Consider the following 15,813-nt stretch of genomic DNA (forward strand, 5'->3'; position numbering starts at 1 on the left):
TTGGAGGATAAAGTAGGGAAAGATCAAGACCCACTTCCTCCTAATGCTGAAGCTGCTGCCACTAGTCATGACATAGACGATGAAATGCCATCAACGTCGTCTTCCAAGCCCGATGCCCAATCTCGTAGTACCGGGCATGTAAAATCCAAAAAGCCCAAGTTAAGAAAAAGTAGCAAAAAGAGAAACTTAAAATCATCTGAGGAGAAACGTAAAGTTGCCAATATGCCATTTACGACACGGAGTGGCAAGGAACGGCTTAGGCCCTGGCCCGTGTTCATGACTAGTGGTTCAGCTTCACCCACGGATCTTAGCCCTCCTCCTCCTCCCCCCCCCTACAAAAAATTGAAGAGAGTTATGCTGTCAGCAACAAAACAGCAAACAACTCTGCCTTCTAAAGAGAAATTATCACAAATCCCCAAGGCGAGTCCAAGCGTGTTGGTGGTTGTCAAGCCTGACCTTCCCATCACTGTACGGGAAGAGGTGGCTCGGGAGGAGGCTATTGATGATGTAGCTGGCGCTGTGGAGGAACTTGATGATGAGGATGGTGATGTGGTTATTGTAAATGAGGCACCAGGGGGGGAAACAGCTGATGTCCATGGGATGAAAAAGCCCATCGTCATGCCTGGTCAGAAGACCAAAAAATGCACCTCTTCGGTCTGGAGTTATTTTTATCCAAATCCAGACAACCAATGTATGGCAATATGTAGCTTATGTAAAGCTCAAATAAGCAGGGGTAAGGATCTTGCCCACCTAGGAACATCCTCCCTTATACGTCACCTGAATAACCTTCATAGTTCAGTGGTTAGTTCAGGAACTGGGGCTAGGACCCTCATCGGTACAGGGACACCTAAATCCCGTGGTCCAGTTGGATACACACCAGCAACACCCTCCTCGTCAACTTCCTCCACAATCTCCATCAGATTCAGTCCTGCAGCCCAAGTCACCAGCCAGACTGAGTCCTCCTCAATACGGGATTCATCCGAGGAATCCTGCAGCGGTACGCCTACTACTGCCACTGCTGCTGTTGCTGCTGTTAGTCGGTCATCTTCCCAGAGGGGAAGTCGTAAGACCGCTAAGTCTTTCACCAAACAATTGACCGTCCAACAGTCGTTTGCCATGACCACCAAATACGATAGTAGTCACCCTATTGCAAAGCGTATAACTGCGGCTGTAACTGCAATGTTGGTGTTAGACGTGCGCCCGGTGTCCGCCATCAGTGGAGTGGGATTTAGAGGGTTGATGGAGGTATTGTGTCCCCGGTACCAAATCCCCTCGAGATTCCACTTCACTAGGCAGGCGATACCAAAAATGTACAGAGAAGTACGATCAAGTGTCCTCAGTGCTCTTAAAAATGCGGTTGTACCCACTGTCCACTTAACCACGGACATGTGGACAAGTGGTTCTGGGCAAACGAAGGACTATATGACTGTGACAGCCCACTGGGTAGATGCATCCCCTTCCGCAGCAACAGCAACAGCTGCATCAGTAGCAGCATCTACAAAATGGCTGCTCATGCAAAGGCAGGCAACATTGTGCATTACAGGCTTTAATAAGAGGCACAACGCTGCCAACATATTAGAGAAAATGAGGGAAATTATCTCCCAGTGGCTTACCCCACTTAGACTCTCATGGGGATTTGTGGTGTCAGACAATGCCAGTAACATTGTGCGGGCATTAAATATGGGCAATTTCCAGCACGTCCCATGTTTTGCCCACACCATTAATTTGGTGGTGCAGCATTACCTCAAGAGTGACAGGGGTGTGCAGGAGATGCTTGCGGTGGCCCGCAAAATTGCTGGACACTTTCGGCATTCAGCCAGTGCCTACCGCAGACTAGAGGCACATCAGAAAAGCTTGAACCTGCCCTGCCATCACCTCAAACAAGAGGTTGTGACGCGCTGGAACTCCACCCTCTATATGCTGCAGAGGATGGAGGAGCAGCAAAAGGCCATTCAGGCCTACACAGCCACCTACGACATAGGCAAAGGAGTGGGGATGCGCCTGAGTCAAGCGCAGTGGAGACTGATTTCCGTGTTGTGCAAGGTTCTGCAGCCATTTGAACTTGCCACACGAGAAGTCAGTTCCGACACTGCCAGCTTGAGTCAGGTCATTCCCCTGATCAGGCTGTTGCAGAAGCAGCTGGAGAAAGTGAGGGAGGAGCTGGTAAGCCATTGCGATTACAGCAAGCATGTAGCTCTTGTGGATGTAGCCCTTCGTACGCTTTGCCAGGATCCGAGGGTGGTCACTCTTTTAAAGTCAGAGGAATACATTCTGGCCACCGTGCTCGATCCTCGGTTTAAAGCGTATGTTGTGTCTCTGTTTCCGGCGGACACAAATCTACAGCGGTGCAAAGACCTGCTGGTCAGGAGATTGTCCTCTGAAGAGGACCGTGACATGCCAACAGCTCCACCCTCATTTTCTTCCACATCTATGGCTGCGAGGAAAAAGCTCAGTTTTCCCAAAAGAGGCACTGGCGGGGATGCTGATAACATCTGGTCCGGACTGAAGGACCTGCCAACCATTGCAGACATGTCTACTCTCGCTGCATTGGATGCTGTCACAATAGAAAAAATTGTGGATGATTACTTTGCTGACACCATCCAAGTAGACATGTCAGACAGTCCATATTGTTACTGGCAGGAAAAAAAGGCAGTTTGGAAGCCCCTGTACAAACTGGCTCTATTTTACCTGAGTTGTCCCCCCTCCAGTGTGTACTCGGAAAGAGTTTTTAGTGCAGCGGGGAACCTGGTCAGTGAGCGGCGAAGGAGGTTGCTTCCTCACAACGTTGAAAAAATGATGTTTATAAAAATGAATAATCAATTCCTCAATGAAGTACAGCACTGCCCTCCAGATACTACAGAGGGACCTGTGGTTGTGGAGTCCAGCGGGGACGAATTGATAATGTGTGATGAGGAGGAAGTAGACACTGTAGGGGGAGAGGAATCAGAGGTTGAGGATGAGGACGACATCTTGCCTCAGTAGAGCCTGTTTAGTCTGTACAGGGAGAGATGAATAGCTTTTTTGGTGTGGGGGCCCAAACAAACCAATCATTTCAGTCAAAGTTGTTTGGTAGGCCCTGTCGCTGAAATGATTGGTTTGTTAAAGTGTGCATGTCCTATTTCAACAGCAGACCTCTCAACTGCAGCTCATCCCTCCTCTGCGGGGATAATGTCTCCTGTGCTCTGACACGTCACTCTGTGTACTCTCAGCCTCAGGATCTGACACTACAGCTACCATGCCTCTTGTAGCAGCCCTCACTCCAGGGCCTCTTCCATGTGCAGTGTCCCCCTCTCTCTTGGGTTCACTATAGTGGCATGGAGTTCTCCCCCTCATCCAGGGCACACATTCCTTGCCCTGGCTCAGTCACCACGCTCAGACTTCCAGGCAATGCTGGGGGAGCCTGGGAGCTTCCACCCCAGGTCCCCAGCTACAACTCTCCTCTCCTGTGTCTTCTCTCTCTTTCTGACACTTGAAAGATCGTGCCTTTAAATGAAAAAGTCAGTCTTGATTGCACGACTATGTGCAAGTGCAACAGGGACATTTTTTTGGGTTTACAAAGTCAAACAGTAACACTACGACCCTGTCTGTCTGGGGTCTGTCAATGACGAATTGTCTGGAGCATGTTTTGAGGAGGTATTGTGGCCCCGGTATCAAATTGGGTACCGGGGCCACCCCACTATGCAGTCCAGATACTTGTTTGGTGGAATTCCGACACGTGGAGGGTTTTTTAATTATATTGTGGCCTCGGTACCAAATTGTGTACCGGGGCCACCACACTACGCAGTCAAGATACTTGTTTGGTGGAATTCAGACCAGTTGAGGGTTTTATTATTATATTGTGTGGACCACTCTATCTATACCACACTACAACTCTATACCACTCTATTTCCTACTTTAATTCTATTTAATTCTATTTCCTACTTTAATTCTATTACTAATTAATTACCATAAAGAGGAACCAAAAAAACCAATTTTACCAAAAGTATAATATGACTTAGACTTACAAACACTACACTTGAAAGATCGTGCCTTTAAATGAAAAAGTCAGTCTTGATTGCACGACTATGTGCAAGTGCAACAGGGACATTTTTTTGGGTTTACAAAGTCAAACAGTAACACTACGACCCTGTCTGTCTGGGGTCTGTCAATGACGAATTGTCTGGAGCATGTTTTGAGGAGGTATTGTGGCCCCGGTATCAAATTGGGTACCGGGGCCACCCCACTATGCAGTCCAGATACTTGTTTGGTGGAATTCCGACACGTGGAGGGTTTTTTAATTATATTGTGGCCTCGGTACCAAATTGTGTACCGGGGCCACCACACTACGCAGTCAAGATACTTGTTTGGTGGAATTCAGACCAGTTGAGGGTTTTATTATTATATTGTGTGGACCACTCTATCTATACCACACTACAACTCTATACCACTCTATTTCCTACTTTAATTCTATTTAATTCTATTTCCTACTTTAATTCTATTACTAATTAATTACCATAAAGAGGAACCAAAAAAACCAATTTTACCAAAAGTATAATATGACTTAGACTTACAAACACTACACTTGAAAGATCGTGCCTTTAAATGAAAAAGTCAGTCTTGATTGCACGACTATGTGCAAGTGCAACAGGGACATTTTTTTGGGTTTACAAAGTCAAACAGTAACACTACGACCCTGTCTGTCTGGGGTCTGTCAATGACGAATTGTCTGGAGCATGTTTTGAGGAGGTATTGTGGCCCCGGTATCAAATTGGGTACCGGGGCCACCCCACTATGCAGTCCAGATACTTGTTTGGTGGAATTCCGACACGTGGAGGGTTTTTTAATTATATTGTGGCCTCGGTACCAAATTGTGTACCGGGGCCACCACACTACGCAGTCAAGATACTTGTTTGGTGGAATTCAGACCAGTTGAGGGTTTTATTATTATATTGTGTGGACCACTCTATCTATACCACACTACAACTCTATACCACTCTATTTCCTACTTTAATTCTATTTAATTCTATTTCCTACTTTAATTCTATTACTAATTAATTACCATAAAGAGGAACCAAAAAAACCAATTTTACCAAAAGTATAATATGACTTAGACTTACAAACACTACACTTGAAAGATCGTGCCTTTAAATGAAAAAGTCAGTCTTGATTGCACGACTATGTGCAAGTGCAACAGGGACATTTTTTTGGGTTTACAAAGTCAAACAATAACACTACGACCCTGTCTGTCTGGGGTCTGTCAATGACGAATTGTCTGGAGCATGTTTTGAGGAGGTATTGTGGCCCCGGTATCAAATTGGGTACCGGGGCCACCCCACTATGCAGTCCAGATACTTGTTTGGTGGAATTCCGACACGTGGAGGGTTTTTTAATTATATTGTGGCCTCGGTACCAAATTGTGTACCGGGGCCACCACACTACGCAGTCAAGATACTTGTTTGGTGGAATTCAGACCAGTTGAGGGTTTTATTATTATATTGTGTGGACCACTCTATCTATACCACACTACAACTCTATACCACTCTATTTCCTACTTTAATTCTATTTAATTCTATTTCCTACTTTAATTCTATTACTAATTAATTAACATAAAGAGGAACCAAAAAAACCAATTTTACCAAAAGTATAATATGACTTAGACTTACAAACACTACACTTGAAAGATCGTGCCTTTAAATGAAAAAGTAAGTCTTCATTGCACGACTATGTGCAACAGGGACAGTTTTTTTCTTTACAAAGTCAACTAATAACACTTGGACCCTGTCTGTCTTTAACATACTTAATGGGATCTCAATGACGAATTGTCTGTAGCATGTTTGGAGGAGGTATTGTGGCCCCGGTATCAAGTTGGGTACCGGGGCCACCCCACTACGCAGTCCAGATACTTGTTTGGTGGAATTCTGACACGTGGAGGGTGTATTTATTTTATTGTGGCCCCGGTATCAAGTTGGGTACCGGGGCCACCCCACTACGCAGTCCAGATACTTGTTTGGTGGAATTCTGACACGTGGAGGGTGTATTTATTTTATTGTGGCCCCGGTATCAAGTTGGGTACCGGGGCCACCCCACTACGCAGTCCAGATACTTGTTTGGTGGAATTCTGACACGTGGAGGGTGTATTTATTTTATTGTGGCCCCGGTATCAAGTTGGGTACCGGGGCCACCCCACTACGCAGTCCAGATACTTGTTTGGTGGAATTCTGACACGTGGAGGGTGTATTTATTTTATTGTGGCCCCGGTATCAAGTTGGGTACCGGGGCCACCCCACTACGCAGTCCAGATACTTGTTTGGTGGAATTCTGACACGTGGAGGGTGTATTTATTTTATTGTGGCCCCGGTATCAAGTTGGGTACCGGGGCCACCCCACTACGCAGTCCAGATACTTGTTTGGTGGAATTCTGACACGTGGAGGGTGTATTTATTTTATTGTGGCCCCGGTACCAAATTGTGTACCGGGGCCACCACACTACGCAGTCAAGATAGATAGATGCGTATCATAGATAAAGTACATTCAGTGGTGTGGGGCAAATTGAAAAATATTCAAAATGCACTGACATTATCAAAAACAAGAGGTTGTCACATGCTAAAACTCCAACATGTATATGATGGAGAGGATGGAGGAGCAGCCGTATGTGTAGTGTAATGCAGACCTGTTGAAGGTTTTTTATATATTTTATTGTGGTGCCCAGTGCCCACTCCTCTACGCAGTCCAGGTACATTTATTGGTGCGAATCAAACAAGTTGATGGTTTTCTTATTATATATATTGTGGTGACCCACTCCTCTACGCAGTCCAGGTACATTTATTGGTGCGAATCAAACAAGTTGATGGTTTTCTTATTATATATATTGTGGTGACCCACTCCTCTACGCAGTCCAGGTACATTTATTGGTGCGATTCATAAAAGTTCAGGGTTTTTAAGATATTGTGGTGACCCACTCCTCTACGCAGTCCAGGTACATTTATTGGTGCGATTCATAAAAGTTCAGGGTTTTTAATATATTGTGGTGACCCACTCCTCTACGCAGTCCAGGTACATTTATTGGTGCGAATCAAACAAGTTGATGGTTTTCTTATTATATATATTGTGGTGACCCACTCCTCTACGCAGTCCAGGTACATTTATTGGTGCGATTCATAAAAGTTCAGGGTTTTTAATATATTGTGGTGACCCACTCCTCTACGCAGTCCAGGTACATTTATTGGTGCGAATCAAACCAGTTGATGGTTTTCTTATTATATATATTGTGGTGACCCACTCCTCTACGCAGTCCAGGTACATTTATTGGTGCGATTCATAAAAGTTCAGGGTTTTTAATATATTGTGGTGACCCACTCCTCTACGCAGTCCAGGTACAATTATTGGTGCGAATCATAAAAGTTCAGGGTTTTTAATATATATTGTGGTGACCCACTCCTCTACGCAGTCCAGAAAGATACCTTGTTGCAACGTTTTGGACTAATAACTATATTGTGAGGTGTTCAGAATACACTGTAAATTAGTGGAAATGCTTGTTATTGAATGTTATTGAGGTTAATAATAGCCTAGGAGTGAAAATAAGCCCAAAAACTTGATTTTTAAACTTTTTATGTTTTTTTCAAAAAAAATCCGAATCCAATACCTTAAATCCGAACCGAGACCTTTCGTCAAGTGTTTTGCGAGACAAATCCGAACCTCAAAAATAACGAAAATCCGGATCCAAAACACAAAACACGAGACCTCAAAAGTCGCCGGTGCACATCCCTAATTTACACCAATAAAAATATGAAGGAAAATTTTTTTTGGGGGAACTTACTTTGTTCTGGCTCATTTTTCCTATAGACGACATAAATCACATCACCGTTCTTTAAAGGGTAGGTCTGTTTCTTTAGTACTTTCTGCTGGTTAATCACTGTGCCATTGGTACTGCATAAATATATAGTAGAGGTACGATAACATTATATTATGTATGTAGAAACAAAAAAAAAAAAATTCCATATTAACAATTATAACGAGTACATATCAACACGTGAAAACTGTCATTAAAATATATCAACACAAACTGAAAAGGTTCAGCTTTGTGGTCAACAAGTCTTTATTCTTGGAAAGATATGTCTATCTATATCTAGATGCCCTTTACCATTTTCTTATTGAACATATATATCATCATCTAGAAATTTCTAGATGTGGGATTTTATTGATTTAGTGCATCAAATTAATTAAAATATACTTTATATACTTAATTATACCGATGACCATGTATTAGACCAGTTCATTCTCATTTACCTTGTATCTTCTAATGAAACAAGCCCAGAGTCCTCATCCACTGTGATTTTGCAATGTTCCCCAGATACCAACTTGTTGCCAGGGAATGACAGATCGCAGCCTGTGGGGAAATAACAGGATAAATTTGCTGTATAAAAACTCCACTATCCAAGACCAAAAACAAGTAAAATGAGATTCCTGCTCAGCTCTTCTAGTTTGGGGGTCAAACAAGCAAGTGTTACCTCCCAATGTGATCACTGAAGCCACATGTACATACTAAAATAGGACCTGCTTTATATTTCCTAGGCAAATATAAAATGGATCAAGAAAACCATTTTTTAGATTTGAAGAATTACTTTTAACACAGCAGAACATCTGCATACTTGAAGAATATATACTTTGAGACCATAGTGTTCAATTACTAACAATTTGAATACCTAAAACTTTGATAATACCTAACCCAATAACAGAGATCAGTCTTTAAAATAGAATAAAGCTTTTAAAAAAATAAATACATTTAACACTTATGAAGCACCTACACAAGTTATAAAAGAGTGTGTAGATTATGTCGTATATGTTGAGAGCTTGGAAATTGTACAGTACCAGAACTGCTTTTCATTGTTTTTTTAATGTGATATATAATTGGATAACAGACAAACAAACAAAATATAATGCTACAGTCACACACGTTACTTCTAGAATTAGTTACTTTATTGATCAGTCAGTAACTTGGAGTTTGAAACGGACCTTCACAGAAAATGGCAACAAGTAGTGAGAAACTTCAATATTATTTTCTAGTTAGTCAGCGCTGTCCTAACATTTGAGGAAAAGCAGAACTATACAATTCATCAACATATGAAATGGGTTTTTTTCAGTTCCGTTGCCGTTCATCAAATAATGCCTTGGTCAAAATCTCAAGAAAGTGGAATATCTATCCAGCCTACTTAATTCTAGGGTATCTGGCTTCCAGTAAACTTGGAACTTTGGTACCAATACCATGATACATGCACACGGGTACAATTTGTACAATCAATAATTTTAATTTTTCTCTCCACCAAATCCCTTGCCCTCTCCTCTTCCCACAATCTCAAACACATTTAAAATAAAAGTTTTCAACTATGGTTTGGGCAAAATGTTATTGAGGGGCTGTGTCTGTTTTCACTACTCCTTGGCTTTTAGTATTTTAATATTAGTGTTAATAGCGAATAGTTTATTTGCTATTTTTGCTACTGCAATGTTTTATTTAAACAAAATAACAGATTTACAATTATTGCATTTACCCTCGTGTCGGTTTCTATAAAGAGATTTAAAAAATAAAATATAAAAGTAAAGAAAGGGATAATAAAGTAGTAACCTCTATGCAAGAACAGGTTAACAGTTACATTTGTTTTGGAAAGATTTGTTTTGGCAACTAATATGATACATATTACAAAAATACTCTAAACAATTAAAATAAATACTGGTCAAACAATTTATGAAATCTATGCAAATACAGATATTGCTTGCAAACTTACATTACACAAAATATAAATGAGTAGGAAAAAGAGAAGACTGAGCTCTGAAGTGGAAGGGTGGGAGCTGAAGGGGGGGCTTCTTCAATAGCAACAAATTCAAGGAAACATTTAGGAATTAGCCTTTTCTAAGAGGTGAAAAAAGGTCAGTGTGTTAAGGAAATAAAGGACTGCTCACAGACTACACTAAATAAAAATAAAAATAAAGATAAAGATTAAATGTAACAAATCAAGTGTGCAAAGTAGCTGCTATTAGCCCTTAAACTTTATGTTTGACCTTCTCTGTTATACTTGTAGACTGAGAATTACCTTTCTTCCTTCCAATTGTCCATTGCTTTTTGCAAAGAAAAAGCTCAGAGGAAGCCTCTGTCTCAGCTCCCGGCAGTCTGCTCAGCTTCCCCCAAGGTTTCTTCTCCCCTAAGCCTTCCATCTCAATTCACATCTGAAACAATCGGGAGAAAACCACAATGAGTTGGGGGCAGGGAGAACCAAACTTACGCATCAGGGAGAAGTCTCCCCCCCTGCCAACCAGACACAACAGTAGCAGCAGCTCAGACTAGAGAACAAGCTATTATTGCAAGAGCTGACAGCCAAGGTATTGGAGACAGGCATAATGGTATTAACTTCTACGTTGCAAGCATGCCCAGCACACAAACACCTATCACAATTTTGCATCATTAAAACAAATATTGCCTTGGAAAATACAGAAGCTTTTGCTAATTAAGTGCTGCAGTACATGGCTACCTTTATGATATATTGTGTATTGTATGTAACTGTTATTCCTGTATCAAGATAAAGCAATATAAAACAAGACCTAGTTCTCTATAACAGCAAATGTTAATGCAATTGAATGCATAAAAAAAAAAAAAAGTAACAAAAAGAAAAAGATACAACTAATTATGCACAAAAAGATGGCAATACATATAAAGTTTAAAATACAGATGTTAATATTTTCTCTTTCAGTCTATCAATATAAAGAGATATATAGTACAGATTAATAGATAGAATTGTGTGTTGTATTATTCTTTGAGGCTTTCCTGTTTGAGTCAGAGTGGGGGTTGAAGGCAGCTGTCTATAAATATGGGAGTCTGATTGGATGATGAGGTGCCATGGAATTTGAGTCTCCAGTAGGGAGGAGTAGGATTTTTCCAGGGGACTTCCCTAGGCATGTATAGAACTTAAAAATGAAATACTTACTAATTAAGCGAGACTAGGAACCAAAGCTGGAGAAAAGAAGAATAGATAAAATACTCCAGTTAAGAGCTACAGAAGGGGGCTGGATAATCGGTATAAACCTGTGTTTCGGGGGGGGGGGGGGGGGGGGTGGATGGTGGATCTCATACTGCACAGATTACACAAAGAACATTGATATTTTCAAAAGAGATGAAATGGATAACAAGCTATTACTATTTTAAAGACCCATGGCAGTAGCTCAAATATCAAAAAATACCACTCCCTAGTGGGGTACCATGGTCTTAGGGGAGTTTGCAAGTCCAGAAGAGATGGTTACTACTGACACAGACAAAAATGACTGCCATGGGGTGAACTGGCACACTATAGGCACTGGGTACTTGGGCTTGCTACATGAGCATCAGTTTACTAAGAGCACAGACTAGGGTAAAAGGAGTGTCAGCCTTCACAACTGTAGACATCAGTGGGGCGGAGGTAAAACAGTGCTTATCACGGTGGTGATAAATTACATGGTGAGCACAAAAAAATTATCAATACCGAATCCCAGGACTTCCTGCAAGTCCGAGAAGCCATAACATGAGCTTTAATGTGGAAAGAGTTGTACGTGCTATGGGGCTCCGTAGTCCCAGGGTGGGGGTGCATGTTATTCTGGGCCTGCCCGGGGTTTCCCACCCTCCTCTACCAGTGACAATCACAATCCCAGCTGCAGCAGGCCAGCATACAGCTAGCTGGCTGTAGCCCCACACAGACCCTGTCCCCGGGGAAGGATTACCGACTCTCCTGTCTCCGCCGTCTCATCCGCGGCCGCCTCCCTGTCACAACACAAACCAGGCAGCGTCAGCTGATCAGGAGGTGGAGCCTGCCAAGAACGTGGCGTCTCCTATGGAAACCCCCATCCCCAACATCATCCACAGAATGGGCGCGGCCGTGTGGAGGACAGAGCAGCCATTTTTGATTTGGGCTAAGTGGTAGCAGATCATATGGGTATGGACATATGCTAATATACACTGGAAAATATACATTTTAACGTTCATTTAATACTTAATTCTACACATAGCCTTTGGAGTGGGATCATATGTGCTCCTTATTTTATTATGTATCTCTGTATTTTACTTTGTGTGTTGTGGATATAGAGCAGCAAGTCGCACATTAGCAATTTTTTTGTAATCATTATTGAGGTGATAACAAGCAAATGTAACCAGTACATCAAAACTTTCAGAGACAAAAAAGTTTAGTAATGAACCTCACAATTTTTATCCTATATATTTGGACTTTTTGCCACCATTGTTAATTCATTTTCCCCCCATGGATATGATACCAATGGTGATTTAGTGCTGTTTTTAGTGCTTAATTTTTAGTTCAAAAATCGGAAAAAACATCCCAAAACAACTGCCTAGGTTAAATGTGGATGGCTGCCTGAACTTGAATGCGCGGCTCTCACAACTAGGCCGATTTATTACCTATTAAAAAAATACACTTTTTGCATCCTGAATAAAAATTAAACTTGCTGCAAAGTAAATTCACTGCTTTTCAGTATAATGGTCAAGCTGAACGTATGATTCAATTAGACCAGGGTTGTCCAACCCACGGGCCACATGCGGCCCAGCACGCCTGTAAATGTGGCCCAGAAGGAGTTTTGGTTGTGGCAAGGGGGCAGCGCTCTTAATGGAAAAAAAAAAATCCTGCAAAAAAGAAAAGAAAATACTTACCTTGCGGTCACGTCAGCTGGTACTCCGGCTCCCTCCCTTGTCTCCTCCTCCGTGCGGCGCTCGCACGTGAATGTCACGCCCAACATCCATTGCGGAGCACAGCACAGAGGAGACACCCGCGCGAGAAGAACAATCAGCGGCACAGAATTGGAGAAAAGAAGAGAACAAGCCGATTAAAAGGTAAGTTAAGGGGGATTTTTTTTATTATTTCAAGGGACGCTGACAAGTGAATAAAAGTCACCTGGTCCTGGAGCATCATGGACCTTATCTCCCTGCTACATACTTCTACTTGAATTACTAATGGGGCATTATATATTATTCTCTTTGGCCCATTATAAGTTGTTATCCCTTAACTAACATAGTGGTGTAATTATCAAAACAGGTCACAGTGGTGTATATGTCAGGTACCGCAGGGCTGCTCAGGGCACCCTGATATACAATGCCTGGCTTAAATGATATTGCATCGAAACAATACAAAAAGTGATTATAGTATAATAACTATAGGATTTTTTTAACAGGGCGATTGAAAGGTAAGTATAGGGGGATTTGAAAAAAAGTGATATCTACTATATGGGGGGTATTCAATTGTTAGCGAGTTTGGAAGTTCGAGCGTGAAAAGTCATTTTTTTGCTATTTTACCTTATTTTGTCAATGTTAAAGTATAGGCTGGCTGCGAACCCTTAGCGGAAAAAGCTATTCAATTGTTTTTTAACGCCGAGTGTGAAAAAGGCAAATATGCTGTTTTATCTCGCACCTCCATGGTCTGCTCAAAGAAAAATTTTTTTTATTATGTTAAGAAAAATATACATTAAACTGAGAAAATAGGTGTAAAAGTTCATAAAAGTAACCTAAAAAAAGAAAAGTACTCACAAAAGTGTATAATAATTAATTATTTTTGGAAATTTCCCCCTTTAGAAAAAACCATAGTGGTGCATGTATTTAAAACTTTTTTATATTATTTTTTTGTTTTTAAGGGGGGGTGGTTGTGCCAAAAAGTATCATGTTTTTTGGGTTTTTTTTAAAAGCAAAATCGTTTGCTCCCTACTCTATTTAGTCTTTGCCCTAGTGCTGGCAGGCTATTGATGTGTGAAAAATTTGACAAAGGGTTCCCCCTAATTTAATTGAACCAGCACTAGGCAAACCAGCCGGGGTGATAGGCACTATAACAGAGGGGGGGGGGGGGGGGGGGAACGCAGTTTGGGTCCCACGGCCATAATGACTAAACACCCACAGACTGCTCAGCGCTGGCCTGGATTCCCTAGGGATTGTGGTCCGCTGAAAAATGTAAGCGGGCCACCCCCCTAGGGACACCCAGGCCAGTGCCGATAGCACTAGGGCTCTTCCTACTACCCCTGGGCTGTGAGTAGTAGGGTAATAAATGGGGATTTTTTTTGTATGAAAAAAAAACAAAAACTTTTTTTTTTACTTGTGGAACTACATGTCCCAGCCAGCCATGTTGTCCTAAATAGTAGGGCATGCTGCAACTTGTCTAAATACAAGCACCAGCGTACCCATAGCACCCAGGGCATGTTTGCACTTGTAGTAGAACCACAAGTGCCAACATGCTCTTACACCCACGGCTGGCTGTGATCTGTAGTTCCACAAAGCAAAATGTTAAATAAAAGCACAACACCCTCATTCCAACCACAAATCTTTATTAAAAATAATAAAACCCCAAGAAATACAGTAAACACCCTCATGTACACCATAGATTTTAATTAAAAAAAAAAAAAAAAACTCACCATGGACGAAATCCTCAGTTTTATGATGCTTTACTTACACACACTCATTTACGCAAAGTCCCAACAAATATTTTTACCTTCGAAGAAAGGTCCGGCTTGCCCACTGTCCCACAAATATTTGTACCTTACAAATGTCCATGCTTGGCCAGTGTTCAAATGTTTGTAAATTTCAAAAAATGTACCTCCTTGTAAATTCTTTAATTCTGCTGTACAGGGGGGGCCATTGTTGCTTGCAGTGCTGGGGCCCTTCTTCATTGCAGTGTGGGGGCCCATTCTCTTGTGCAGTGCTGGGGCCCTTCTTGATTGCAGTGTAGGGGCCCAATCTCCTTTGCAGTGCTGGGGCCATTCTTGATTGCATTAATTTACTTTTATTTTTTTATAGTAAAATGAGTGCCTTAACCATTTTTAAACTTGCTAGGACCAATAATAGAGCGCGAGGGGGTGCATGCAAAAAAACAATTGAATTGAGGGTTTGGTTTTTTTAAACGCGCCTTTGAAAAACGAGCGCAGGTTTTTTTTGGTTTTTTTTCGAGCACGAAATTTTAATGCATCTCGCTAACAATTGAATACCCCCCTATAAATGCCTAGTGGCGTGTGTGAAAAAAAACCAACAAGCTGCAGCGCCACCTGCTGGGCAGAGTTATACACTGACCTATATATTTCTTGAAGGAGAAGTGACAGTTGGGAGTGGTTGGTGGTTGCCGGGGGTGACAGTGGGGAGTTTTTAACACCTTAAGTAGCTTGATGAAGGATGTGACGATGAAGATGAAGGATGAGGTGATGGAGAAAAATGATGAGATGGTGACATGTGGACAAAACCACGTTAAAAAAGGGCGCTTGCGTCAGGAAGTAACGCTCTGCCCCTGAGGAGGCCTGGGCTAGGCCCAAATGCATGACAAGAACCTTTTTAACACCTTAAGTAGCTTGATTTGACTAGAATGCATGAGTATCATGCACGGGTTAACTTGTATAATATATATATATATATATACATATATGTTAACTATGTTTTCTATGTTTTTTTGGATGATCAGCTATCGTTATTGTTAGCAGGGGCGGATCTAGGCAACTGCTCTACCCGGGGCGATTTAGGCCCCGCCCCCTTTCTAATTGCTAAGGCTGCCGGCGGCTGCACAGTATGTGCAGGTCCGCTTGGCAGTGACAGTGTGCTGTCCCGCTGCTCTGATTGTGTTTAAAACACAATCAGAGCAGCCAGGCAGCACACTGTCAATGCTGAACGGACCTGCACTGTGTGCAGTCGTCAGCAGCAAGTCCCTGTTAGGTGGGGCGATTGCCCCGATCACCCCCCCCCCCCCCCCCCCCCCCCCCCTGGATCCGGCACTGATTGTTAGTGTATCTTATGTGCGGCCCAAACCAACTTGTCGTCTGCCAATGTGGCCCAGGGAAGCTAAAAGG

General features: G+C 42.2%; 1 protein-coding gene across 3 annotated transcripts in view; it reads right to left on the minus strand.

The window, feature by feature from the left end:
- CHFR (checkpoint with forkhead and ring finger domains) overlaps positions 1 to 11,825 on the minus strand; it is a 32,016-nt gene extending 20,191 nt beyond the window's left edge. For 2 of the 3 annotated variants that reach the window (XM_075216999.1, XM_075216981.1), the window contains exons 1-4: positions 11,719 to 11,825; positions 10,065 to 10,197; positions 8,266 to 8,365; positions 7,796 to 7,905 (exon numbers count right to left, since the gene is read on the minus strand). In XM_075216999.1, coding sequence (XP_075073100.1) covers positions 7,796 to 7,905; positions 8,266 to 8,365; positions 10,065 to 10,185 — 331 coding nt within the window. In that variant the 5' untranslated portion in view covers positions 10,186 to 10,197; positions 11,719 to 11,825. The other variant, XM_075216991.1, reaches the window with a different exon arrangement.
- Between the last annotated feature and the right edge of the window lie 3,988 nt (positions 11,826 to 15,813).

This window comes from Mixophyes fleayi, chromosome 1 (assembly GCF_038048845.1).
Source record: "Mixophyes fleayi isolate aMixFle1 chromosome 1, aMixFle1.hap1, whole genome shotgun sequence".
NCBI lineage: Eukaryota > Metazoa > Chordata > Amphibia > Anura > Limnodynastidae > Mixophyes > Mixophyes fleayi.